At 43.4% G+C, this 27665-nt stretch overlaps 3 protein-coding genes across 4 annotated transcripts; 2 read left to right on the forward strand and 1 right to left on the reverse strand.

Annotated features, from left to right (window-relative positions):
• Window positions 1-449: 449 nt before the first annotated feature.
• Window positions 450-3475, forward strand: LOC105704459 (cyclin-dependent kinase-like 4). Of its 2 annotated transcripts, none has more exons than XM_012433678.1 (5): window positions 450-893; window positions 1064-1258; window positions 2064-2355; window positions 2484-2859; window positions 2948-3475. In XM_012433678.1, exons 1-5 carry the CDS (start codon window positions 648-650, stop codon window positions 3255-3257), a joined length of 1419 nt encoding a protein of 472 aa, XP_012289101.1. In that variant the 5' UTR covers window positions 450-647; the 3' UTR covers window positions 3258-3475. The 2 variants fall into 2 exon arrangements, with proteins under 2 accessions (XP_012289101.1, XP_012289102.1); XM_012433679.1 differs by having other exon boundaries at window positions 450-887.
• A 261-nt stretch (window positions 3476-3736) lies between these two features.
• Window positions 3737-5570, reverse strand: LOC105704442. Its single transcript, XM_023434251.1, has 6 exons — window positions 5521-5570; window positions 5360-5430; window positions 4808-4949; window positions 4462-4574; window positions 4020-4362; window positions 3737-3890 (listed from the first exon to the last, which is right to left on the reverse strand). Exons 1-6 carry the CDS (start codon window positions 5568-5570, stop codon window positions 3737-3739), a joined length of 873 nt encoding a protein of 290 aa, XP_023290019.1.
• Window positions 5571-8885: 3315 nt separating this feature from the next.
• LOC105694270 (chloride intracellular channel exc-4) lies at window positions 8886-27405 on the forward strand. The gene is made up of 4 exons (XM_012414772.1): window positions 8886-9071; window positions 24039-24344; window positions 24550-24876; window positions 25414-27405. The coding sequence occupies exons 1-4, from the start codon at window positions 9003-9005 to the stop codon at window positions 25492-25494; spliced, it is 783 nt and encodes a 260-aa protein (XP_012270195.1). The 5' UTR covers window positions 8886-9002; the 3' UTR covers window positions 25495-27405.
• The last annotated feature ends 260 nt before the right edge of the window (window positions 27406-27665 follow it).

The raw sequence follows: 27665 nt of genomic DNA on the forward strand, positions 1-27665 counted from the left end.
TCTGACCGTTCCGGTTTCATTTTGAGCTGAAAGTTCGAAATTAAGTAAAACTCAGTCACTCCTTCAAAGCTCCCCCCAAGAATACTCAGTGTTCCTGGATAAATTATACAGTATTTAATTTGAAAAGACGAAAAAGTTTTGGATAGTGTTTTGGATCATTTTCTCGAATTCCGTGGCTTTCTGGGGTTTTCACGACCAGAGACATGTTTGTTCCTCACGGAAGATAAATTTTTTACCACTTATCGTGGTTAAAATTCCTCGGTTGCGGAATAAAGTGTATTTCATTTCGCGTGGTGGGACTCTTTTGGTTTTGTGATTCGCCTAAGATGGCGGGCATCTGTTTGCTGAGAACCTAGTCATTCACGATATTCGAGCTCTGATTCGAAGTTCCGTGGATTAAAATAATGCCTATGTCGAGCTGAACCGATTGTTACGAAGTATATGGAATAAAAGTTCTACTTAAGATGGTAAACTTTCGTCAGTCACGCCACTATGATGAGGCAGTTCGTAATCGAGCTTTCGACGAACACGAGAGGCAGTGCCGGTTGATAAAAAGAGGCAGTGGATAATCAGACAATGATGCAAAGATTGATTAATCATGACTTAGAGGTCGGTGAAGTTCGGTGGTCCTTTTAAGTTCGATCCACATGTCTAGAGGGTTCCTATCGGACGGCAAGGCGAAAATCGCGCGGCGGACTATCAGTATTTCTGGCGGCAGAATGGACAAATATGAAAATCTCGAAATAGTCGGCGAGGGAAGCTATGGCGTTGTTATGAAGTGCAAGCACAAGGAGACTGGACAAATTGTCGCCATAAAGAAGTTCCTCGAGACGGAGGAGGATGCTCATGTACGCAAAATGGCATTTCGCGAGATCAGAATGTTGAAGGTAGTTGTAAAGTATCAATTTTAATGTCTAAATTCTAAATACAGAATGATTCAAAATGTTGAATTCATTCTCGTCCTCGGAGAAAAGGACGAAAGCGGAAGTCGTCATTTTGAATTATTCTGTATATAAAATTTTACATAATGTTACTGTAATCCTCGACGGTATTTGTTTCGCAGAAATTGCGCCACGAGAATTTGGTGAACATGATCGAGGTCTTTCGACGACGGAAGAGATTATACTTGGTCTTCGAGTATTTGGACCATACAGTTTTGGACGAGTTAGAAGCAGCCGGGGGTGGACTCGGATTGGACGTGTCTCGACGTCACATCTTCCAAGTGCTTCGAGGACTCAATTTTTGTCACGTCAACCACGTGAGTGGTAATCGAGAACACTGTTATCTACTTCAATGTTCTCCTTCAGATTTACTCGTAAAGGCCACTATCATTCCAGAGGAACGTTTTAAGTGAAAAAATTAAGACTGATGACCTGAACCACTTATGCAAAGAAGACACTTCAACTTATTCAGAATCCATTGTGGATAATCGTAATCCATTCGAGATTAATGCGTGGAATGACAGTTCAATTAGTCTCAATAATACATTTCATGACGCAAATAGCCTCGATAAATTGAACATTTCTTGGACAGACGTGACGAAAATATTGTCACCCGTGAATGCGCACTTGTATACGTGTATGCATTGATGCACATTGTTGAAATGAATGACAGCATTGTCGTAAACGAGTGCGTGTTGTAACGCTCGGTTGCTTCGAGTAGCAGAAGGCTCACCAACCAATAAGATTAACCAGGCCGCGTTTAACATTTATGCTTCATTCAGTGGTACTCAGCTAGTAAAGGAATTGGCCAAAAAATCTCGCACATAATGTTCTCTTTTATGTTCTATCGCACCCTGATTCTTATAAAATGTTACTTATACAAAACTTATTTTATCCCTGGTTAACTCTGCCAATAGCCGCGTGATTCTCTCAAAGCCCAAGTTATGTATGTATGTCGAACATACACGGAATTAAGGTTAAGCCTCGCGTGGCTTGTTAAATCGGTAACGTTTCCTCGGATCTTAAACCTGTTAACTTGGATAACTGTGGTAATTCTAGAACTAATGTACGTCCGATTGTCAACGCGATAATGGCTGTTAAGCGATACTGTATTACCCCCAGATAATGCATCGCGACGTCAAACCCGAGAACATCCTGGTATCGCCCAACGGGGTCGTCAAGCTCTGCGATTTTGGATTTGCCCGCTTCGTGCCCGGCCCCAATGAGTCATGCACGGACTACGTGGCCACTAGATGGTACAGAGCACCGGAACTTCTGGTCGGCGATCCGCGGTATGGCAAACCAATCGACGTCTGGGCGGTCGGATGTCTCTACGCGGAAATGGTCAATGGCGATCCTTTGTTCCCCGGCGAAAGTGACATGGATCAGCTGTTCCAGATCATGAAACTTCTCGGTGAGCCTTTTTAACACTATGATCTGCATAACACACCTCTGAAAACAAAAAGGAAGGAATAATAGCGAACGTTTTACCGGTGTATCCAATGAATAATAGACAAGAAACGTGCGATACGCTTGTTCTAGGTGGAGTTTGCGGAAAACATCAAACACTGTTGAATCGCAATGGCAACATGCGGTTGTTACGACGCGTCAGCTTCGAAGTGAATCCAATTTCGGCTGCTCGAAATATTCGAAACTTATTCCCGTCGTGGAACTCTGCAGCTCTCGATTTTCTCATCCAGTGTTTACGCATGGACCCGGACATGAGACCCAGTTGTTCAAATTTACTCCACCATCCTCTCTTTATACATCAAGGATTCGCTGAGAAATTCCTAGTCGAGTTGCAGCACAATGTTGCGAAGGAAATGGAGGCGAACCCGTTGGTGTATAAAAGGGACAGACGACCGAGTGTCCTGTCCACGGAAGATTCCTCGAAAATATCCTCGATGAGTTCTGGGAGGTATAATATTATTGCATCTTCTTGGAGTATACCTCTGGTATTTGGAGCACCGATCACGTATTTTCTAATAATTCTCTATTTCTTTCAGATGGCAAACGTGCATGGCGGAGGATTCACGAGGACCTACGGATAAATCACAGGTTGATAACGTAGAAAATGATTCTTTACCAACAGAGAGGGTTCCTATTTTACCCACCAGTCGGCAACGTGAGCTTTGCTATTTCGGCCCGGTGTCGGTAATACCGAACACGACCTACATTCGAAGACTGCAACATAAAGGCCTCGTCATTCCGAATTCTAAAGGATTCTCCCTCCCGGCCCTTCCTCCGAAGGAGTCATACAGGACGAGGATAGAAAATAAGAGGAAGAGGTTCGACCTCCCCAACGTGGATCGCTGACCTCGCGATAAATCCTTCTTTCCTAATCTTTATCCTCGCAAATAACAATCAACGAACTTTCATCCCGAGCTCGCGTTATTTTCAAATCCGTCAAATCCCCGGCTGGTGGTATGCGCAACAAAGTTATAATCTTAAAACTACGTACTTCCTCCTAAGAAACTATTATAAATATTAAGATACATGAGAGTTGAGGGAAATCGATATTACAATTAAATAAAGCCGCATAGTTTGTACATACGAGTCATTCATTTTAAGCTAATTTCAATAAAATATTCTCACCTGGATGGAAGAAAGAAACGATGTAGTTTATGGTACAGTGGCGCCATCATACACGAGCCTGATTAACTCCTTCAGTTTACTCGTACCCATTCGGAATCGAAATAGGGTAAATCACAGTGAACATAATGACAAATTCAGATGAACAATTTCATTGCTTTCAACTTACAATAGAATTTAATCCAAGATTGAGGAAAGGCGCGTTAATCAAGGGTGTGAATCAGCGGAAATACAGAGGTCATGTTTAAAACGTCGTCGACGTCGGGATGCTTAAAGAACAATTCGCGTACCAAAGCCGCTTCAGAGGATGGTGCATCCAAATCGTCCTCGCTCTTGATCTGCTTGATCTGCATCCGACTTTGCGAATTTTCAGAACACGTTTCAAAAGTCGTATCTGATCTCGATGCAGTTGCAGAAGCCCTTAAACTAATACGTTGCACGTCATATTGGAAGAGAAAAGAAAACCTGGTTATTCTTGAAAACTACCTTGCATTGGCAAGATCTTCTCGAGTCTGACAAGACTTGTCGTAGGTCGCAACAATGAGATTCTTCGCTTGTTCCTTCAGGAAAACTAGCTTCTCCATCTCAAGCTTTTCCTTCATTCTTTCAATCTTAGCCTCTGCCACTTTTGCTCGAGCCTCTTTCTCGATTGCCAAATTTTGTAGCTGCATCTTTTCTCGCAACAAAACCCAAACGGAATCGGATAGCTCCTTAAATTGCGTTTCTTGGATCTGAATCTGTCGACTCAACAAATCCAGGGAATGAGATGTCTGTAGCTGCAACTTGTTCGTCTTTGTAGTTGCATCCGACAACTGAAACAACGTAATTCCTTGAAGTCTCGTTTTCCCTATGTTTATGTACATCCTAAAAAAGCAAAATATGTTCTTTATTCATTTAAGAAACGTAATCACCCTTGACTTCAAGGCACTCGTTTCGTCCTCATGGCGGTTCAAGAAAATCCTATATCTATTCTCCAGAGCTTTGTTTTTCTCTCTGCAAATCGCTAGCTCCGACTCCGCTTTATTTCTCTCTTGCGTGCATCTACGGCGAATAATAACCGATAAAGAAGGGCAAAAACCTCAAGCAACCATTCATAGATTATCTTGATTTTAGATAACCGGAAGCAAGCCGCCAAGAAGCGACTTCCCGTTTATAATCCAAAGCAACACGTTCTACCACTTCCGACATCATGCGCATGCATTTTCAGAGTCTTCACGCGGCTTAGTCTTAAAGTGCCATACAGAGAACAGGCCTTATAATTAAGGTCTACTTGCTTCGCGAGCTTCCCTACGAGTTCGGCGATCCTCTTTTTGTCCGCAGGGCAGAGATCCGTGATATGGGGAATATCTCTAGTCTCGGCACCATCGCCTCTACACTTTGGGCACGCAGCCTCTTGCATCTTCACTTCCTCCGATTCTTAAAGGTCACAAACTAGCAATGATAACCGACCAGATAATCGGAATACATTAAGGGGATATGAAAGTGGCACCTAAGGAGTCAATCGTTCATGAAACTTTTCTCCGAACCGGATGTACCGAGTCCTTTAAAACCTTACAACGTGAATATGGAGGCTATAGGAGAGGTCCTTATGCCCGTGAAATTTAATATATTTTTTTTTCTTTTATAAACAATTTTGTAAGTACCCAAGAATACATTTTTGAAAAATAGAAATTTCATAGGTGCTAGGACCTTCCTTGTAGCCTCTGTATTAGCACTGCACAGTGTGAAAAAATTCGGTACATCCAGTTCAAAGTTTCATAAACGATGGTTAACCCTCTTGGACGCCACTTTGATATCTCCTTAAATTGATTCGTCGGAGATGGTACCTTCCAAACCTTGCTCTCGCCCGTCGTGCTCCCTTTTGGCCCTCAGCAACTCCTCCTTCAGCTTAGCCAATCTGCACGCATTTCGACCTGATGAAGGAGCGTCCAAATCGGCTCTCGATGGCCTAGGATTCAGTTTTGAGGACCCAAAAGGACCGACTCACCTCGTGTCGTACTTGACGAAGGAATCCACGAGGGTCGGCCTCGTCTGCATTTTGGTAATACTCGCGAACGGCGCGAATGCGGCCGACGAGGAAGAACGCTTTGCATTTTACAGGACACGTGCCTGCATTACGGGAGAAGTCGAAAAGTCGGGTTCATTGACCTGCCATTGCAGAAAACGGGAGAGTGTCATTCTGTTCGAGCTTCCCTTGTCTAACGCCATGATTGGTCCAGTCTACCCAAAACCAGGCGAAATGCATTTGTTATCCTCGAGTTATCCGTGTATTACCGAAAACGAACGTAAACAATGAAGAGCGACGCAAAGTATGAGTTACCATATACAAAAGTTGTTCGAAAAGCGTTTAAAGTCATATGGATCCGCAACTCTCGGTGAGCGATGCGTATACACTTTCTGTTACGCACACATTAAAACGCGTGTTTGTACAATGCCGAAGTCCGTTGGAGCAGAGTGAACACCCTCGCTCCTTTGTTAGTGACCTCTGCGCATTGAATACAGGCTACTGTCTTCAGGGTCGTACGACGAAAACGGTCCTCTTCCGACACCGCCATTTGCGTCACCTAAAATCCAATCTCAATATGATAACATTATAATACCATTAGTACAATGATACGATGATAAAGGGAAATAATCGTAAATTAAAAAAAAAAAATGGAAGGACGATATATTTACGAGAAATCAATAGCATCTAAGATGAGCGTTACACTTGAAGCGCTATCAAATAATTTCATGTTAATTACTTTCCAATGTTTTATTCCATTTTTTAGATAGTACAGTCTATTTTCACGCGATGTTTACAGAGTTACTTTACATTTCATTATCGCTCCTTGATTTACGCCTGATAACTGCTACATGGTGATCATGAATTCACAAGGGAGTACTTAAAAATTCAAAGGATACCTAAAATCGCAATTGTCGGAAGAAAGTTTAAGTTGAAATACAGGTCTCCGGCTGCATTTTGTACGTTACTGCTGGCACATGCGTCCACGCACGCGCCAATATATCAAATTTATACTCACACACGTCGAAGGTTCCGAGGGGCACGCGATCGGGGGTCGATTGGCAGCTGCACGAGGGTCCGACTCTTCAGGGCTCGTAGAGGGGATGGAGGGCACGCGACAGCTCCCGCACCCTCCCTAACCTAGAAAGAACGTTGAAACCGTCAGTTCGGTTAGTACTTTACGCCTTACCTTTGCGTTTCCTGTCCGTGCGAGCCGATTAAACCACCGGTGCGGTAACTCCGTTCAAACATTTTTACTCCGGGGGGCGCCATATTGGAACTGCTCCGAAAACCACCAAAACCGCAATAATCAGCAACTAAGTTGTCGTGAACAAAGGCCGTGTTTACTTTGCAGTGAAGGGTTATTACTTACTCCCTTTTTTTAAAAGGATAATGAATCTCCGGCTGTGATTGAGCAATTTTGGTGCGTTGAAATTTAATGTTAACGGTTGGGACAAGTTATTTTTTTTCTTTTGTGAGTGGTGATCTCATAAAGATGGTGGTATAGTGATTCGGGGACTTCAACGTTTGGTGGTTTCGGTGGATTGTGCTAGTCGATTCTTACGTAACTCCTTGATTTACATCTGTGATCGGTAAAGAATGAAGAGATCTTCATCGGTAAGGGGAATTACCGGTGATATAAATATTGAAGAATGTCAGGGATTTCGATTTAAGCAACTTTCAATTTCAGGCCCCTTGCTTAGCCGACGAGGACCACGAATCGAAGAGAGTCAAGTCCAAAGCTTCGGCACCGGTGAGTGGAGTATTGTGAAGAGTTCTAATTTTTTAATTAAGCAGTTTTCAGTATTTTCTTATTTTAATAGGTTCCAAACACCCGTGAGTACTTGCAGCTAGCTCTCGCAAGAGTTTTGGAACTGCAGCGGGAAATAAAGGACGATACCTACATGACCGGCAGTACCAGCGACTTAGGTGAGTTAGTTTATCGAATAATGCAATACTCTTATCGATTCGACTTGTCTATGCTTCTGAAATCAGTATTCATATTTCTTTCACATTTTTCCCAGGAGAATCTGACACCGAAGAGGACCTAATGAAGGAGGTTCTGAATAAGGTTTTCAAAGATCTCCCAGGATCGTCCTCGTCCGTTAGCGCGATAATTAATAAGGCGATAAAACCTCCTCCGGCGCAATTAGAAATCGTTCGCGGAAAAAGTATCCAGCTTTCCGGTTACGACACCTGTCGTAAAGTGGCACTGGACTTCATGAAGTCTGTCGTAAAGGGCACGCAGAAACCTTTGAATAAACAGGAATTCCACGTCGGTACATACTCTATGATAGAAGCAAAAATGGCAAGTCGAAGAACCGGGTTGCTGAATGGCAGTGCCATCTCTTCTCGGGAAATGCAATCAACAAGGAATTTACCAACCGATTACGAAGTCAGAGTCAGAATGTTGAGAGGTTTAGATCTCCATCTCGCGGCCAAACAAAGAGATTACACAGCGAAATTAATGAGATTCTAAAAATGCACTTCTAACTGCGCAGTGATGCCACCCCTCGGCAGAGAATACAACCTGCAAGAAACCTACCTATCGTCTATAAGATAAGAGTGAGAACGCGACTGAAATGGAAATTCTATATTTTGAAAGCGAGAAAACGAGCTTAGCACGTCTGCAAATTCCCATTCGTGCCTAACATTAAGGTGAAGTCAATCTAGTCCTACGATCTAGTTCGGAAACGTTATACACAGCCTAACTATATTTTCTACCCATCTAGTCGATGTTTACATCATATTTCTAGTCACATCGTCGAATCTAATAAATCTTTGTACGATTCCTAAAATTTCCTTTGAACCCCCTTCGACGTATTTTGGATATACTTAAGGGAAGTATTTTACTTAAAATCCAAGTAAAATATTTAATAAATTCCACAACAAAGATGGCGGTACAGTAACCTCACTTTTTCAAAGTGGTAAAAGTATACGTCACTTGTGAATAAACATTTTAATCAAAAAGAGAAGGGAATTAAGAATAATGACATGAATTAAGAATAAAACATTTAGGCTTCAACATTCTAGTTTTACATACATTCCATGGAAAATTTTGAATTTTAAGCGTGTCAGAAATAGGAACTGCAAAAACATAAAGCCCCGTATTAATGTAATTTACATCCCGTATGAAATTTGTTACGTAAAATACCTAGTAATTTACTGTAAATATCTACGTAAATTACTTAAGGTATTTTATTTACTATAGACACATAATTGCAGCACTCGGTGTCGGGAATTCAAACTTTTCCGGGTGGAAGATGGCGCGCTCCAAGATGGCGGCGCTTTCGTGGGCAGCCGCGAGCGGCGTTAGCGTCGGTAACGTGGCGCGACACGCGCCTCGTCAGTGTTCGGCGAGCTTCCATCGCATTCGTTCTAGTGATTCGGCTGAAGTTGCGGCCGCCCTCGAGACGCCAAATAGTGCCTTTGACTTTGAGCGGACGAATCAAAAGCGTCGGACAATGGCGGACGAGAGCCACGACAACGGCACGACTAATGGCGACGTGCCGGAGATCGAGCTGATCATTAAGGTGAGTCGTGGGAAGGTCGAGGGAGCGACTCCACCTCTGGCTCGCACCGCGTTACTCCGCGCTCTTTACCCGCCGAGTCGAGCGAGTTGGGCGTGGAACAAGCGCATGCCGACTCTATTGCAGCTGCAGATACTGATCAAAATTAAATTCTAATAGGATATGTAACATCCTCTAAGTTAATCTAAACAAAGGTTATCATGCGATAGACTACATGGTTACGGTGTATTAAATTAATATTTTGACAACTGCGAACCCTTGAGAATTTGGATGCTCCATATACCACTTTTCCTGTCCAAGAGGATGCTCTTCGAAAGGCTGAAAACTATTAGCTATGCTGTCTAGTTTATCACAATCTTGTGTACCAGGGGTAGGTCTAAAATTGTATGCGATATTAAGTTACTCTGAACTAAGGTTGTTATCGCAGGATAGATCGCGAACATTGTAACGGGGTATAAAATTTATATTTAGAAACCTGCTGTAAAGTTTCGGAGATTTAGAAGCATGATGCTGTAACTTGTCCCGGCTAAAAGGATTCTCTTCGAAAGGCTGAAAGTACTGGACGTGCCTGTCTGTAGCTTAAAACAATCTTGCGTACTAGAGGTAGTTCTGCAGATTTTGGAATCGGTGACTATATTGATATCTATTTAATTTGAGGGTGAAGCTCGAATGATAATTTGTATTTAATATCAAAGCATATAATTAATCGAGTGTACAACTGCGATTGATAACTGCTTTGTACATATGCTTTCGGAGATTTGTTTGCGTACTCTCATGTTAGTTATCTTGCTTCAAATATTTACTCAGTAATTGAAGTTAGGTACTGTTTGGACAAACTTTGGCTTTCATTGATATCATTTGCTTTCTACAGCAAGAAAAGTATTTCGTTGAGTCAATACAATTTTTGGTGGTTCAACCATAGAACATGGTTATTATACGGGCAACACACATGTTTAATAAAGAGAACTAAAACTCGGTTCCGTCAACAAAAACGTTTGCTGAAATGAACAGAATGAAATTAAACAATTTCATTCAATAAACGATTTCACCAAATTTGTTACTTACCTGTAGAGTTTAGTTACCTCAAATTTTAATTTGCAGTGTCCAGTTTATTATAACACATCTAACAGTTTATTCTGTAAGCCGAGAGTACTCTACGTAAACTTCACCTAAGAAACGCGTCCACGACGTATAAAGCTGAAATACTGCTAAAAAAAGGAAGACTCCTGAAAATTCATTTGTTTTCACGAGGACATCCGCCCTCGCATAAATAATTGGAGACGCAACGGAAAGAAAAAGGATTCCTGCGAGACCGCGTGTCGCAGCAAGTGCGTAACGGGGATGCGGCGGATATTCGCGCACTCGACGTCCCCGGCGTAAATTTGCCTGACTCTTGCATTATTTTTAGTCGATGCCAGCACGCTTCCTTCGCGGAAGTCTGCCTCGTGTGTCGTACCGGGACAAAACGCGCCCAGAAGGGAATATTCTTGCTTGAATCGAGTCTCGTGGTCAACGCATAACCTACGTTGAAAGCACCTTTTTGTCATTAGATTACCAAAGTTAAGTGACGTTGGACGCGGTTAGTACTTGGATGGGTGTCCGCGAGCTTTGGCGACAAGTAAAAAAAAAGAACAAATATCTACAAACATGACCATCATGATTACAAAGGTAATGAAAATTGGCTGAGGTGGGTAAAAAGGTTACCGGTTAAAATACACGGTAAACATTGGTAGACCGTCAACCTATCCTAAAAGTTAACCAACACTTAAGCAACGTTGATTAATACTTGGACGGGTGATCTGGGAAGATCAGTGTATTACTGATATATATAAAAAAAAAACAAGCAACTATAAATACACCCACCACTACAGCAAAGATTATGAAAATTGGCTAAGGTGACAAAAAGATACCGATAAAAAATACCCGCTAAACAGCGGTAGAACTTTAACCAATCGTCGGATCTCCTGTAAAACCTGGATCTCTTCCAACCACCTACAACGCTACTCGAGGGAATCCCGCGGCGTCCATCTTGGAGAACAGATCGGAGAACGAGTCCAATCGCTTTCTCGCCTTTATATCACGTCGAGTGTCTCCGGATTCGCCGAAAGCCGCGCAGAAGTCGGCTCCCAATACCTCGCCGATCGGGAAACCATTAACTGATATCCCGGAATCGCTCGAGATCCGTTCCTGGGATGCGTAAATCTCGGCCGAGCGACCGGCGATGGTAGGAGGTCGTTCGCGCGTCCTCGTAGCTCCGTTCAGACAAGGATGGACATTATCCGGCAATTAGACACCCTAAGGACTTCTCATCAAGAAGCGGCATGAAAAATTCACGATAACCAACGACACGCGTCGGGGATGCCAGTTCCGCAGGTTCTACCGACTTCAGGACGAGTCCGATGTATCCGTGCACTGATGGAACCCAAACCTCTTCTTACGCACGGAAAACTATTTGGTTTAATCGATACAATTTTTGTTCAACCACAGAGTATGACAATCATTGAAAAATCCAGCGTGTCATTTGATTGACATGACCAAATTCTTTAGTCGATCGTGTATATCGTGGAAAACCACCCGAAGTATTAAGTCAATTTCTTACATTTAATCCAATATTTGGTGCATTCCCTCAGATATCTTCTAATCTTAACAATACCAATTAATTGAGACACACTTTGGTTGGTCGGGGCAACGAGTTTGGTCAAAACTAAAATTCGGTTCGCTCAAAGGAAACGTTTATTATTATTACGATCATCGTCATCATTATTATTATTATTGAACGAAGCTATTGCGGTTAAGCGAGAGATTTTGTTCATTGAACTTTTTCTTTTCTTTTTCGGTGCGTAGATTTATATCAGAGCAGTCATACATTTTCGTATGACTCGTTTCGTATTTTCGTGGAAGACGGTATTTCCTTCAGTGCGCGGATCGTCACGGACACGGGACGGATAAGTTTGAATCGACCTTTACGTCGGTCCCAAGTGGCTTCGGTTACATCACGCCGTCGCCATATCGCGGTGCCGATGGTACCCCTAAGCTGTAAAGAAGAATGCAAATGACGAATGCATCGACCCGGCGTCACGTGGTGTAGGAAATGTGCATATGCGGAGTGCCTTGGGGAAACGTCGGCATGGACTCGGAGGGAAGCCGCGCGAAGAAGCGGTGAACTTCAGAGGTCGGGCGAGAAGAGAAGGTCCTCCGCGGTCTCTTGCCAATCCGGTACGTTTCGTCAGCGCCGTCCCGTAGCGAAATATCAAGGAAGAACTTCTTGATGAACTGACTAAAATTAATCGACAAATTATCAGTATCCATAAAATGGGAAATGGCACCTCCTATCGCAATGGGCTCGGCCTAAATACCCCTCGTAGCAGAGATAAACGATCTTATTTTATTATGTATATACAAACGCCAATTAATAACTCACTGACATCACCAAGGTGTACGTCATGTTAAATACTTGGGTTTTATACGTGTACATCGTATAATATGTCTCTAGTTTTCTACGCGAGCGTATAGTATATTACGCTCTTCTACTTAAAAACCGAAAATAATGGATTCAATTAGAAATTTGATGCTAAACAGTTGAGATATGTTAAGTCGAGAGAATTTTGATAAGCAAGCGGGGGATTAATTGGTTCTTAAAAATCATTACTTGTTCATATGTGTGCTAAAAGACGATTGTCATCTAGCGGATGACATGTATCGTATATGTGCGGCATAGTTCACGTTGGTAACGTGATTTACTGGTTTTACTACGATTTTCTACGGTGAACTGCGTGGGTTTACGTAACATACGTTGAAAATCTCGAAAAACGCGAAATTGTCCGACTCTGATCATCGTTGTATGGCTCAAACCGCGGGGATAGAAACGCGAAATTTGGGGGATATGTTACTTTTGTAACATAGGTGCTTCCTGAGAAGGGATTTTTCGATATTCAACCCCTGAGAGGGTGAAAACGGGTTAAATATCTTGGTACATACACATCAAATATTGTGGTAAATCACGTGAAATATTAAAGTAACTATTTAACCAAAAAATTTCGGTCGATTGAAGCAAACTGGTTTGATTGAGTTAACTAAAATTCGGATCGCTCGACCGAAACAGTTCTTGAAATCATATCAAATGATTTTGTTAAATGGACAAAAAAAAAATTTTTTTTCCTACGTGAACCGACGGTTTACGTGGGTGGATATTTTGGCGTATGGGTGAATTTTCCTGAGGTATCGTCGTGAAAAAAAAAAAATGATGGTTTGATTGAAAAATTGAACCGTTAGTAAAATACTTGACGAGACGCCCTACTTCGGCATTTTGCTACTTGTGGCGAGTGCAGGGCAGAGCAAAGGGAGCATCTTTGCAAAGAGGCCGACACAATTGGCACACTAGTTTCCAAGTGCCATCAAGCATGCCTCCCGACGGAGAGGCACACTCGAGATAAGGCATTATCGGCGAGGAATGTTTACAGGAGGTCGATACTCGGGGCTGATGCGAAAAGCGCGTGGCGGGGCTGATTCGCATTCGGCACGCGTACAAAATGCCTCGGTGCGTTGTACGCGGGCGAGGGTCATCACTCGTGGTCGGACTTATTTTATTTATTTAACTGTACCTCCGGAGGGGGGCTGTTACCGGCTCGCCAACGAAACGGGACCGGGGGGAACAGGTTCGATCGTAAACCTTTGGTGATTAACGTTCCCCCTCGGCGAGGGGCCTCGAATTATCCTCGGGAAGGAAAAGCCTCACAGGAAAAATCAGACATCGAAATGTACCGTCCCCATTTTGGGGTCTCCGGTACAACCATGCCAAGAAAACCCGACCTTGGTCTCTCTAAGTCATCTCCGGGAATAACTTTTAAATTCGCGCGAACCGGCATGCCCGAGAAAATCCAAGATGTCGGGAAAATTGGAGCGAGACGCGAGACGAAGTCCCGGAACTCATAATCACTGATTTATCGGTGGAGGTTGATCAGGCTTCAAGACGAAAGTTCCTGCTTTATTTCGCCGGTGATCACTTCCTGAGGTATTAACGATTCTAATTGGTCAATGGATGGATTATTTACTGAGTTATTTATTGTATTAAAATTGGGCTGATATCGAAACGCGCCGGACACATCTCGATCTGCTGGGGATGCGCATCACTTGGAGAAAGATTTTTTTCTTTGCATTTAACTTTTATATTTATTATCGGTTCACTGTTAATGTTTTTTATCTAAAAAAATAGTGATAATAAGTGATACAATTTGAATATCTCAAAAACGGTATCTAAGTAGGAATTAATGTATTAAGGGATTTTATCGATTCACTTTCGATTACCACGATTGCCGCGATTTCGAGCTTAGTCAAATTTGATTATTTAAATCGTCGTAATTATTTTTTAAACAATGATTGACACGTGCGACGGTATTTTGGCGCATCGATCCTGCGCCCGAGCTTAACCGATTTGAATGGTCAATAATTTGGTAAACAATCATCCGTGGGATCAGTCAAAGAGGAACTTTCTACGCGAAAGTTTCATAGTGCTACGCCGGTTTCATGGATTATTGCGGATTCTGGGACGAAGAGATCTCAATTGCGACTCTTGAGTCGGACTTACAGGGAACGGGGAATTTTCAGAGAATCGCGGAATCGTCGAGGACGCGATATAAACCGGAGAATGAGAAAGGAAGCTCACTGGATCCGTGATTGGTCCTTTAGCGATTCATCGTTCCACGATCTGGAGCTTACGAAACTTCCAAGAATGCCTAACCTGAAGCCGATCGGGGGCTTCTCTCTAATCGGACAATCGTTTGCGAACGACTTGCGCAACCGTCTCCATTATCCATCCGGAAGACTTGACGAGCGGACTCGTATCCGACTTGCCTCGCATTGTCTCATTTAATAGTGACAATGTAACTAGGCCAGAGAGATAAAGCGGTTGAAACGACCTGCTCGACTAACGGAGGTTTTTTAGGCTCAACCTTGACCTCGTCGAGCCACGTACGAGCAGACCCCTAGTTCAGTTTTCAGAGGTGAAACACTTCTTTCGCTAGTTGAGGAAGAACCCCGCGAAATCCGCGAAACACGTGATACGAGGAACTTTCTAAGCGGCTCCGGGGCGAGCCTAATCTCCGAAGAATTTCCAACGCGGAAGTTTCGCCGTAAAACGGCCATAAAAATGCGAGCGCATTTAACAATCGCCGATACCATTGGATGGTCGTCGTAGGCTCTCCCAGAGGTGGGAAATTTAGCGGCCATTAGAAGGAGATATACTAATAAGCTTCGCGGAGCTTATCTACGGACTATTAAATCATCGATAAACAAGTTAAGCTGATGCAGTCTCCGAGGATAAATCGCTTAGTCTCGTTTGCGTTTCGTCAGGACTTATATGTACGTTAAATATATACAAGTGGGGTGGGTGGAACCTATAGACCAGGGAAGAGATCGGAATCGCTCAAGGAAAGCTCAAGACTTAAGGGAGAGCAAGGGCGGCGGCCATCTTGATCTGCTGGTGGTCAGGTGTTTTAATGAGAATTAATAACAGTGGGAAGTACGAACATAGTAACCGTTACCGTCGTTTGCAATTTTTATTGTCCTTAAAAATAATGCGCAACACAATTTTCACGATCTTTATACCTTTTGGCGCGAATTTTATCGTCCTTCGAAAAAGACGCCGCACACCCCCTGGATGCCGTTGTTCGGGAACACAATGTTGGGTACAAGGTGTAGCTTGATAAGATGATCGTTATGATCCCCTCGTCTAGAATCTCACTTTGTTTCACATATCTTGAAGACTGTTAATAACAATTTCACGATCTTAATACCTTTTGGCGGGAATTTTATCGTCATTGACCCCACGTCTAGAACCTCACTTTCTTCCATCCGTCTCTTCATAATGCTAATGATCGCGTGTCTTGAAGACAATAATAATTCGAAGCTCGTACATAGTACCCGTTACCGCCATTTGTAATTTTTATGTCCCATCCCAGCCATGTCAACTTAAAAAACAGATCCCATCCGGTTGCGGATTTTTCAATAGGCACTTTCCGCCACGGTACTGTGACGGGGCGATTCGGAAGCGCTTGCGCGGCACTGTACCATTACAGTACTCGTATCATCCTCATCGCGGGTATCCAGTTATCAAGCCTCGATAAGATATCGTCGAAGGCGAGATAACCGGTTGGACGTCTGTCGTTTGATCGGCTCGCGTCGAGGTGTCGCCTTAACGGAGCAGCGGAATGGAAAGTGGAAATCCGACGAGCCGGCCGGCATTTTCCCCGTTTCGTCGTCTTTCCTAGGGGGAACCGGGGATATCTCGTTAATGCTAGGTGAACCGGGATCGGGTTTTGCTCGCTTTCCCCAAGCGAATCGACCGTTCTCCTACGCGTTGACCTCACCTGTCCTGGTCGATTTACGACCGTGAAGACCCCCGTGAGGTCGAGGTCCCGACACCGTTTCGGGTCGCGGCAATGGAAACCGCACGACCTCGCGCTCGTCCCCGAGTGTTTAAGTGTGTCGGGTGACGTTGCACCTGTACCCGACCTTAGTCGAGAGCAACCTCGAAAATGGAGTGTCTTGGACGGAAAAAACCGTATTTTAACGACCAACAGCTGTGACCATCTAGGGGAAAAAAGGATAAAGGGTGGAGCTCAAGACGGAAGAGGAAAGAACGGGCGGACATCTTTCCTTGGTGGCGTTGAACGGACATAGAAAGAATTTGAAGTACGCGGAGCTGTTACCGACATTTGCGATTTCTTATTTTTCCTTTTTTTTTATCTTTATGGGGATGGGAAAGTGGCATCGGAGGGATCGATCGTTCGTGAAACTTTCCTCCGAACTGGGTGTACCGAATCGTTTCAACGTCAATATGGAGGCTATAAGGAAGGGCCTAACATTGATTTATTTCTGAAGTTTTAGTGGAATGTTTATTAGTTATCCATCAAAGAATTCATGTTATTTACATTATTTTGGTATTTCACGCCGTATCAGTGAATTCTCATTTGAATTATCTTTTTCTATAGCTTGTAGCGAAAGTAACTGCAGTTCAGTGACTAAGTCTCATTCCTAAATTCACTTCTATAACTCGATAGTTTTTAGTTCGAGTATTTTTGGGCAGGGTCCAAAACAGATTCTTTATAAAAAAAAAAATGAATTGTTACAATGACTTATTCCCGATTTCCCCTACTTCAAAGGAGGCGTCGTACGTGCACTTTAGTTACCGTTATTCATGAATATAAGATTACGTGCGTTGAGTAGTAACAAAAGATGGCTGCTGTTATCTCCTCTCCTTACGTCTCGAGGTTCGGTCCCCTTGTCTAAGATCTCACCTTTTGCTCCATCGGTTTCTCCTTAGATCTATGACTCGTCGAGTTCTTTTCCGCTTACGGGGGAGTTCGGGGATTTCGTCACTGGCCTCGACCTCAACAGAGAAGAAACACTCAAAGCTTGAGCTCGACATATTAACGAGGCCGCGAAAGCAACATATGCTTCAGCTGGTCTTGACCATTTTGAAAGCGAATCATGATCCTTCACCGTTCGCATCCGTCGAGCTAGCATCTCAAAGTAGAAACATTTGCAAAGGGATCTCTAGCCTCCAGATGGGTCCTGCCTTTAGTCCGACCCGCGATCAAAAACTACGTCACCATTGACGTCATCCGTATCCACGCGAGGAGGGCGAATTCGACAGCCGGCAAGTTGTCATATACATGAATGAAAAAAGAGTTGGATCGCCTCTGGCCGTCCTGAAGAGACGCCAATAGTCTTCATAGACACGCAATTGACGCAAATAAAGTCGGCGGGAACACCGATCGAGGCTATTTTAAAATGAAAGCCAGATGGCTTGTCGGGCGCGCTAACTGGAACCAAGATGGCGGCGCCCGCGATGACCTCTACCCCGACGCGCGGAGGTGAAGATTCCGCCTGAACCATACGCGGTATGGAAAAACGTTTCCAGTAAACATCGCGCAGGACGTTAAGCCGAGTAAACTTTATTCGAGGGGTTTTTCAATACGAGGCACCGGTGACGCAGAACTCCAGTATATCTCGGAGGTGCGCCAGCCTCTGGGTGATTTCCCTTCGAGACCCTCTCTTCGAAACGAAACTCTGCATACAGAAGTACCGCTACTCCTTGGATGGATCCAAGTTATTTCAGGCCACGAGGAGCGTGCATCACACTGTCGACGTCATCCGTTTCTTATAGAGAAACGCTAATTCATGCATATATATACAGCGACCTAGCGGAGGTTCGGAGCCCACTTCGCCTTTCCGTATTCCGCGCTTTGTTTGGAGGAGGTGGATGTCATCTCCCGTTCCCTAGAGGATACCCGATAACGTAACCGCGGCTTCATGTCGGGCAGATATGTACCGAATGAATCATTCGTGTCGTTACTCGGTTTTTTCTTCTTCTTTTTTTTTTTTTTTTTTTCACGGCACACCCGTGCTGAGGGAGCTCGTCCTTCGTTTAACGAGGCGCGAGGAAAGGGGAGAAGGACGTTGCGCCGAGATGCAGGCGCGTTAAAAGTAACCGGACTCCGTTAATAACGCCTCACTAATAGGCGTGCTATAACGATACGTGGAACACGTACCTCTATGAAACACCGTACGTACTGTGCACATCGCTAGCCAAGGTTTCATGCCTTCGTTTTTTAACGGGATATGCTTAGGAAGTGTGGATAACAGTCAGTAGGGCCTTAAGGGGATTCGTAGGTTGGGAAATGCGTTTTAAAGGTAGCGAGTTTAAAGAAGAATCAAAGGATATATGGAAGATTTGCTTACGGAGCTGTTTTATTTCATCTTTAAGGAGAATTTATAACAAAGGCTTTAGATACCTCAAAATGGCCGACTTAAGGAAGCTGGTTGTTTTTTTCTCTTTTTCTTTTTCCCCATGGAGTACATGATTCCATAACGGCAGGTCTGAGACAAAAGGTTAAGTGGTTTAGATGATAGAAAAGATTATCTAGAAACCGATGGCACGAACTTTTTACGAACATTTTCATTCAAAGGTTGTCAATAATTAACGTGCACGAAGCTGGGAAAAAGTGATCGGTCTATTACTTATTTCTTTCTAGAATCTGAATTTCTTTTTCATCGAAGAACCATGCCATTGGTTATTGAATAATCTTTCCTAAGGTTCCTAAAAGCACCATCATATTTTACCTCAGATTCGCGGTCTCTCCTTGAATCGTGTACATCGAAAAAGGAATAATCAGAAATTAACAGCCTCTGCAGGTCGGCCATCTTGAAACATCTTAAAATCTGTGTCTTAAATTATCTGTAAAAGAAGATAAAAAATCCCCGTCGTCAATACCATTCATCCTTATACCTTTTAATTCTCTTTTCAACTCTCTTTGATTAATAGCAATGCACAACCTACTAACCCCCTTAAGGCGTCCATAGATACCATACGTTAACAGTAGCGCAACCACAGACGTACGAATCGACCAATAGAATTGCAGAAAATTTAATATGAAATGTAGTAGAGAATGACATGATGATTGGCATTTAATTGGTCAGTTCTTCTTGCTTTGCTTACGGTTACTGTTATCCTAGATATCTGAGAAGGCCTTAACGCCGCACGCATGATGCACGCATAACGCGGGTTGACCACGAGTACCACTAGGCAACCTGTTTAACGACATTGGACTTTACGTCCTACGACGTGTACGTCCACTCGCAGTTATTATTCTCTCTCCTGGAGAATCAACCCGACGCACTTTCTCCCTCTCGACCTCGCGTAGGTCTTCCACTCGATCGCCGAGTTGACCTGCAAAAGAAGATCCCACTTATAGGCGATGGAAATTTACCTCCAGGCGGGATCAAAAGGTCGCGGTGTGCCCTCCATCGCTTCAGACGCTACTATGCGGTTTTCCGCTGCAAGCAAATTGAGGAAAGCCTCTCAGATTAAAGTTCCACATTACGGATGTGTCATACAAACTCTTTTTTCCTAGGCGAAGTAGAATCGCAAAGAATCGCGATTTAAATGGGGGGGGCTAAACGAGAGAAAGCAACGAGAGTAGATCCTTTCGCGAAAGAAGAAGGAAAAAAATAAATCTACCTTCTGCTAAAGCCAAACTCGGGTGTAGTTTGGAAAGAGTCGCCTTATCGGATTGCTGTAGAAGTAAGGCGATATTACGGGATGCGATATGCCCTCGGAGGAACGCGCTCGGGACGCTTTCGCGACTCACGGGAGAAGGTGTCTACACGGTGGTCCTGAAACGCAGGATGCTCACTCGGGCAAATCCCTTTAATTTTTTCATACTCTCGTTTCTCCACCTCTTGAGCTTTACACTCCTTGTCAAGGGTCTCATTTTATGTTATATTCGTGTCTTCTTAAATCCATGCTTCCGATTTTCTTTTTTCTTTTTTTTTTATCCCTTCTCTCGTTTTTCCGAGGCCCGCTACGAACGGTAAGCTCCCGCGCACTCGTCTGCGCATGTCGCCACCGTCGCGCCCTCTTGAAAGCGCTTTGCCTCAGGTCTCGTGTCGAAGGCCGCGCCGCCCGCGCCTTCTCGCGGTCTAAAATTAAGTATGCACGACACGGGCACGTATAAACGCTATTGGGGATACGTGAGACGGCGTTTAAATCCCACGTCGCGTGTCCCCGCAAAGGGAGCACGACCGGCTCGTGCGCTTAAAGCCGCCCCATAAAGATCTCGTGCACGCGGGTGTGCGTCAGATATCTAGCGCACGTTACCCTCTATTAGTTCCCGCGGTCCGTGGCTCGTTGGAGGGGGACGGTTTATTGACTGAGAAAATCTCGATCGCGACTAAATAACGACGAGCCTGCCTCTTACGCTAGACAAGAGGTTAACAGACTTTAACGCTGTGGACTTTCTCAAGGTGCCAATTCATTCAGACCCACGCCTAGTAACTTCTAGTAATACTTTTCACCGCGCTCCTCGGCGTCCGAAATGTAGAACGAACCTGAGTTTACAAAATGACACTTGATGAAAGCCCCGTTTCATTACATTTCTTAAATATATAGATCACTGAACGTGAATTTCTTCTGTATTTTCTTTTCTTTTCTTTTTTTTTGTTTTTTACTTTTATAGCAAATGGCGCGGCTACTCTAATATTTCTGTTTATCACCTTGGCATTTAATATACTCGCGCACTGAACCAGCGACACGTGATATTAAAAAAGAAAAAAAAAGAGCGATCACTTTATTCAATATTTATTACTTCGACCACTACCGAATGTTTGAAGAAATTGGAATAATCGTGTATATATAATTCGGAGGTGATAAAAGTCGTACAGATGTTCGATATGATTTTCGCCTCTTTTACGGCTGAATTGATATTACAACACCCCTTTTAGCAGAATTTTTAACGCGCGAATTCATCAAGATCGTGTACTCACGTTACACTCGGTTTGGGTTAAAATTACGATAATGGTTGAATTTATAATTTTACGACAAGCTTATATACTAAAAGTTTATGAATTTTATGAATATTTTTGCCAGTGCAGCTCCGACAATTGTGTCGCCTTAATAATAATTAAAAATAATCAGGTAGTGACATTTCGATGATCCACCGATGACGAATCAACGGGCTCGCCGACTCTGCACATTGATATTTCTCTCTCCCCCTCCTTTTTTTTTCCTTCTTTTCGAACGCGATGACGCCGTGGCATCTTGGTAAAAAAGCACGACTCGTCGGGAATGTAGGACAGATTTTCCTCTATTAATTACCGTCACTGTGTGAATACAGGCGAGAGATCCGGGATATTTACTGCCGCCTCGCGGAAGTTTCACCCGACCGGCAAGAAAGGTCTCTACCATCCTCCCGTTTGCAAAAAGGCAGTGCGCTTTGATTGCAAACAAAAGCACGACGCATAGTGGTCGCAAAGGCGGACATTCCTCGACGCGACGAATATTGCCTCGTGGTTTTTCCTTGCGCCGGTTGTCGGGCAAACCAGATAACCCAGCGGGACTTTTTGCGGTTTTTTTTTTCTCTCACTTCTGCGATAAAAATGAAGGGGGGCAAAAAATGCGTAAACATCGATCCCATGCTCCCGAGGACGTTCCTCGGGTGCGATTCCCTTAACTACGAGACCCGCGGTTGAATGAAATCGGAAATTCTCGAGATGATTTCAGGGTTTTCGACTAGAAGGGAGATAACACGCGACGCATTCCAGAAATACACGTATCTACTTTCTCCCTCTCTTTACCTTCCCGCCTAATTGTGCAATCTGACTTGAACCTCCAAATGAGGAGAACACGAGGTATGCGTCATCGGGCAAACGGAACGTTCCCACGGAACTCGGTTAAGCGGTTAGTGGATCCGTAAAAACATAATCAGCACGGAGCTAGCAAGAGATACGACTGCGCTTGTTCATCGGACCGAAACTAAAGTGCCCGATAATTGGCATAATTGAAAACTGAAACCGGCAAATGTCCGCGCAGAAAACCTACGGAAGTGCCCGGGAGTTATTCCTAAGGCTGGATGTTAAATCGAGATTATTTTCGGTACTGGCTGTCGGGTGGGAAATTGTTATCACCGGGTATCATACTAGCGTACATCGTTAGATATTTTTCAAAGTTTATTTACTGTTACTTTTATATAATATATTAACAATTCAAAGTTATAGGAACGGTTATTAATCGAGTTGTATTTGTACTTGTCTTGCGGTAACTGATTTCACTACTTTAAAAGGCCATCAGTATACCGGTCAAATTGTCTAAACTTGTCCGCAACGGTTGATTTCATACCTTTAGTAGGTCGAACNCTTGGACTCAAGGTCATCAGGACATCGCCCGGCCCGTTTTGAGGAACCTGATGAATAAAAAATCTCTGAATCCGCGTCTTAGGGCGGAAGTTCTAAGAGTATACGGAAATTGGATGGTAGAAATGAAGTTGGAGAATCCACGGGTAAGAGAATACTTTTCATTTGGTCTGTCTAATAACTCAGGGCTTCTTTCTGAGTTTATCAAAATGGCAATACCATCAAAAAGGGTATAGATGAATATTATTTCATCTATGTCAACTGAATTTCTAAGCGCCTTTTATATCACTTTAAGGGGGTGTGGAAGTGGCATCTTAGGGGTCACTCGTTCATGAATCTTTTCTCCGAATTGGGTTTACCAATTTCTTTCAAATTTTACAACAATAATTAAGAGACTCTAAGGTAGGTCCTGAAACTCGGGAAACTTCTTTTGTTTTTAAAATTGTTCAAAATAGCTATAAACAAATCATCGTAAAATTGAAATGTCTTGGGTTTCAGGACCTTCCTTATAGCCTCCATATTCACATTGTCAAACTTGAGACAATTTGGCACCCGCATACAAATGTTTCACTTAAATATACTGTTTATATAAAAACTATCATTAGTGCGTCATAATAAAAGTGCAATGATGTGCATTCGGATTTAGAGCGGACGAAATATCAATTTTCATCGTTGTTTCGGTAATTTATGCAAGGGGCCCGACAAGTTCGGTACTGCGATTAGCAACCCTTTAAATGGTTCAGAATGAAGATTAGTCACTTATAGAATCAAGTGGAGGCCAAAAAGTGAGGAAAATGATAGACCATGAAAGTATTATACTAGCATACATCGTTAGATATTTTTGAAAGTTTATTTGCTGTTACTTTCATATAATATATTAACAATTCAAAGTTATAGGAACGGTTATTAATCGAGTTGTATTTGTACTTGTCTTGCGTTAACTGATTTCACTACTTTAAAAGGCCTTCGGTGCACCGGTCAAATTGTTCTAAATTTGTCAGCAACGGTCGATTTCATAACTTTAGTAGGTTGAACTTGAAAAATAATTTTTTGGTCTTTTTTTGTAAAAGTAAAGTGATTACTACTGCTACTTCAAAAGGTTTATTGTATTTTTTTTTTTTTTTAATTAATAATAAGATAGTGGCAACTAATTCTTTGTAGTAATGTTCGTAGTGTTTCCGGAAGGTGCAGTGACATCAGGCAATGAACTGGTCTTTTTTTTTACACCAAAGGTGTTTTTGTTGATTTTTTTAACCGAACGTTCCTTCTTCTCTTCGGCAGGCTTCGACGATCGACGGCCGCAGGAAAGGAGCGTGCCTCTTCTGCCAGGAATACTTCATGGACCTGTATCTTCTGGCCGAGCTGAAGACCATCTCCTTGAAGGTGACGACCGTCGACATGCAGAAGCCACCGCCAGATTTTCGCACCAATTTCCAGGCGACGCCGCCCCCGATACTGATAGACAACGGCGACGCCATCTTGGAGAACGAGAAGATCGAGCGTCACATCATGAAGAACATTCCCGGTGGTCACAATCTATTCGTTCAGGACAAGGAAGTCGCCACTCTCGTGGAGAATCTCTACAGCGTACGTTCCTAAATAGTACTTTAATCATTATTCAAGATATTAACGTGACATCGAAACTATTCAATTTTGCGCAACGCCGCATGCTTAAGGAAATCCTCCCGTCGAAGCGCTCGAAAAATAGTTTCCATAAATCAATAGAGGAAACCAAACGATGGAAAATAAAAATGATGAAAAGATGACGTAACGCTTCCATTAAATCCCGCAGAAGCTGAAGCTGTTGCTGCTCAACACCAAGGACAAGGATAAGGACCCGAAGTCCTCCTCGCTGATGGCCCATTTGCGGAAGATCGACGAGCACCTCGGCCGCAAGGGGACGCGGTTCCTGACGGGGGACACAATGTGCTGTTTCGATTGCGAGCTCATGCCGAGACTTCAGCACATCAGGGTCGCCGGGAAGTACTTCGCCGACTTCGAGATACCGGGCACCCTGGTCCACCTTTGGCGATACATGCACCACATGTACAGGCTCGACGCTTTCCTGCAGAGCTGCCCCGCGGACCAGGACATCATCAACCACTATAAACTGCAGCAGGTAAAGAAGGCCTCCTGAAATCGAGCGTTCATTGGAAGCGGCTTTCACGCTGACGACTTTTAGCAGCGCGACTATCGCGTACACATTATTTTATATGCAATTCCCTGTTGCTATACGCGTTAACGATTTAGCCGCGCTATCGTGTGCTATAGGGAATTACATACAAAATAATGTGTACGCATTAGTCGCGAAAGTCGCTAGTGAAAGCCGTCTTAAGGTGATATGAAAGTGGCATCTGAAGGGTCAATCGTTTATGAAACATTTTTTATTAACTAGATGTACCGAACCGTTTGAGATTTTACTACGTGGACAGAGAAGTCATGGGTATAAGGACCTTCCTTAGGGCCTCTATATTCGCGTGAAAGTATCAAACGACTCGGTACACCCTGTTAGGAAGAATGTTTCGTAAAGGAGACCCTACAGAGGCCACTTTCGTATCAGCTTAAAAGATTGTCCGTATCAAAAGTGAGAGAAAAGTGAGATCAGTTGACATTGATATCTGGCATCGATGGCTAACGTTTCACTCATCTCCAACAGAGCATGAAGATGAAGAAGCACGAGGAACTGGAGACGCCAACATTCACCACGAGCATCCCCATCGAAGTGAACGACGATTAGGTCGCTTCTAGAACGTCGTTTATCACCTTATCGAACACCGTCAGGAGACGTCGGCGTCGGCGATATCGACGTTTCTCCCGCAAATCGAGAGTAATCCGGAGGGGAGTCTGTCAAAATTCGGACACATTTAGCACGGCATTTGGACGAGCCACGTTCCGTCCCGATCGCCGATCGATCGTTGATCGATCGCATTGACGCCAGGCCCGTGGAAAATTACAATAATGAATAATCGCCCGGCAACAAGGGGCACGCAATCCGATGGAGCCGCAATGACAAGGATTCCCCGATTAACAAGGACCTACGGCGAAAGGCCTATCTGACAATTGACAACAGCTATTCATTTTTTTTTTTTTTATGCCACGAGGCGAGAGAGAACTCTCGAACCCCGTGAATGTCTAGGGGTGGGTTCTGAGATATGTGATTTAACCCTCTCCCCTGGAATTGAATTATTCCAAATTTCTATTTGTTTGGTTTTGTTTGTTCTTTTCCAACAATTCTCGTTAGTTTCCTTCGTTGAGGGAGATTTCAACGAAGGGTCCACCTTGCGATTGATGTCTGCATTTTTTACGGTACGTTCCCGTGAACTCGAGATGCACAGTGCTCCTTCCTCCCTGGAATACCCGTTTTATACTTAGAAATCGATGTTTTCATAATCGGGGAGAATCGAGAGTAGTTATTACGTCGGGTTCGCATTATGTATCGTTCGCCAGGTGGACGTTGGTAATCTTAAAGGGAGGTTCCTGAATGATCTAATACAGGATGAACAAACAATAAGGGGGCGATGAATAACATTCAGGGGGTGCACTTTTTAAATCAATGAACCTTCAAGTACGTAGTCCTCGAAATTGGAACCCCAGGCTTAATGAGAGAAAGCTCCGCAGAATTTGGAAACCTTAACAAACCTTCGTCGCTTTTGACGGTTCGAATTGGGCGTTTGTTTTTTTTTTTTCCTTTCTCTTTCTACACATTTCAGTGATAATTTAATGTGGGAAACAAGCGAAATGGAACGTTTGAAATACATATATGTAGTAGTATTTATGTTACATGTATATAGTATCCGAAATCCGCGGCAGTGGAATTACTGTTACTCGTTTATATCGAATATATAAAGATTGTATATTAGACATCAGGGTACGTATGACTTGAGCCGATTTGGAATAATTATATCGCAATTATAGCGAAGTAGCTATGACGAATATCGAGCACTGTGTTTTCCCTTCCTACCTATTAAATGTAATACATTTAATGACCATCCCGATCTCGAGAATACTTTCGCTCGTCCCTGCTCAAAATTGCAATCTTGTTTCAGCCATAAGTCGAGCGTAGAATAAACGAGAGACCCTTCCAAAGAAAATTTCAATGTTCAATGGAAATCCTTGCAATCAATATCTCTGCATACCCTGACAGGCGTGTCTTGTTAAATGCAATCGATTATCTTCCAACGGTTCCAAGCTCAGGTTTCCAATTTCTGTGTAACGAGGTGGTACTTCCTTTTTATAAAACAATTGTACATGAGCCAGCCTCTTCATTCGCATGATCGGTATCAAGGGAAGAAAATGTGTCGGCCTAAGAGAAAAATCATCCTAAGGCTTTAGCCAAGGTGCGATCGGTCGTACGAATCGTGCTTCGCGCGAATTCTATAATTAGCGGTCTCATTATAAATATATATTTCTCTCGACGTAAACGGCCGAGAGAGAACGAAAGTCAACTAACTTTCCCCATGATAGATCCAAGAATCTTCCGGGGAAATTGTCCGACTGAGATTCCCTCTCGTTTCCGTTTCGATTAGTCGAGTTAACGGCGAACACTGACTACCGCTATTCCGTATTATTAATATTAATAACGATTATCGTATCGCTATACATATTTGGTTTGTACTCATAGGAATTAATATACCAGTGTTTACAGTAATTAGGTGGCTCCTGATTCCGACCTGCCCCGAATCAATTTAACTTGATTCGTCTCATCAAGAGAGACCCTAGTATTTCTTTGAATAGCCTATCTATTATCTGTCAACATTCAGTAACGATTCAAATGTAAAAGCGGAAACTCTCAAAACCCCCGTTCCCTGTTCCGGCGTTTACTTTCGTAAAATGGGTCGCGCCGTCCCTTTAAAAATGGGCGCGCCGCGTTCGAATTTGCCGCCAAGTGCGCGGTCGTCGCTCGCGCAG

This window comes from Orussus abietinus, unplaced genomic scaffold (assembly GCF_000612105.2).
Source record: "Orussus abietinus isolate OABI.00-Male unplaced genomic scaffold, Oabi_2.0 scaffold6, whole genome shotgun sequence".
NCBI lineage: Eukaryota > Metazoa > Arthropoda > Insecta > Hymenoptera > Orussidae > Orussus > Orussus abietinus.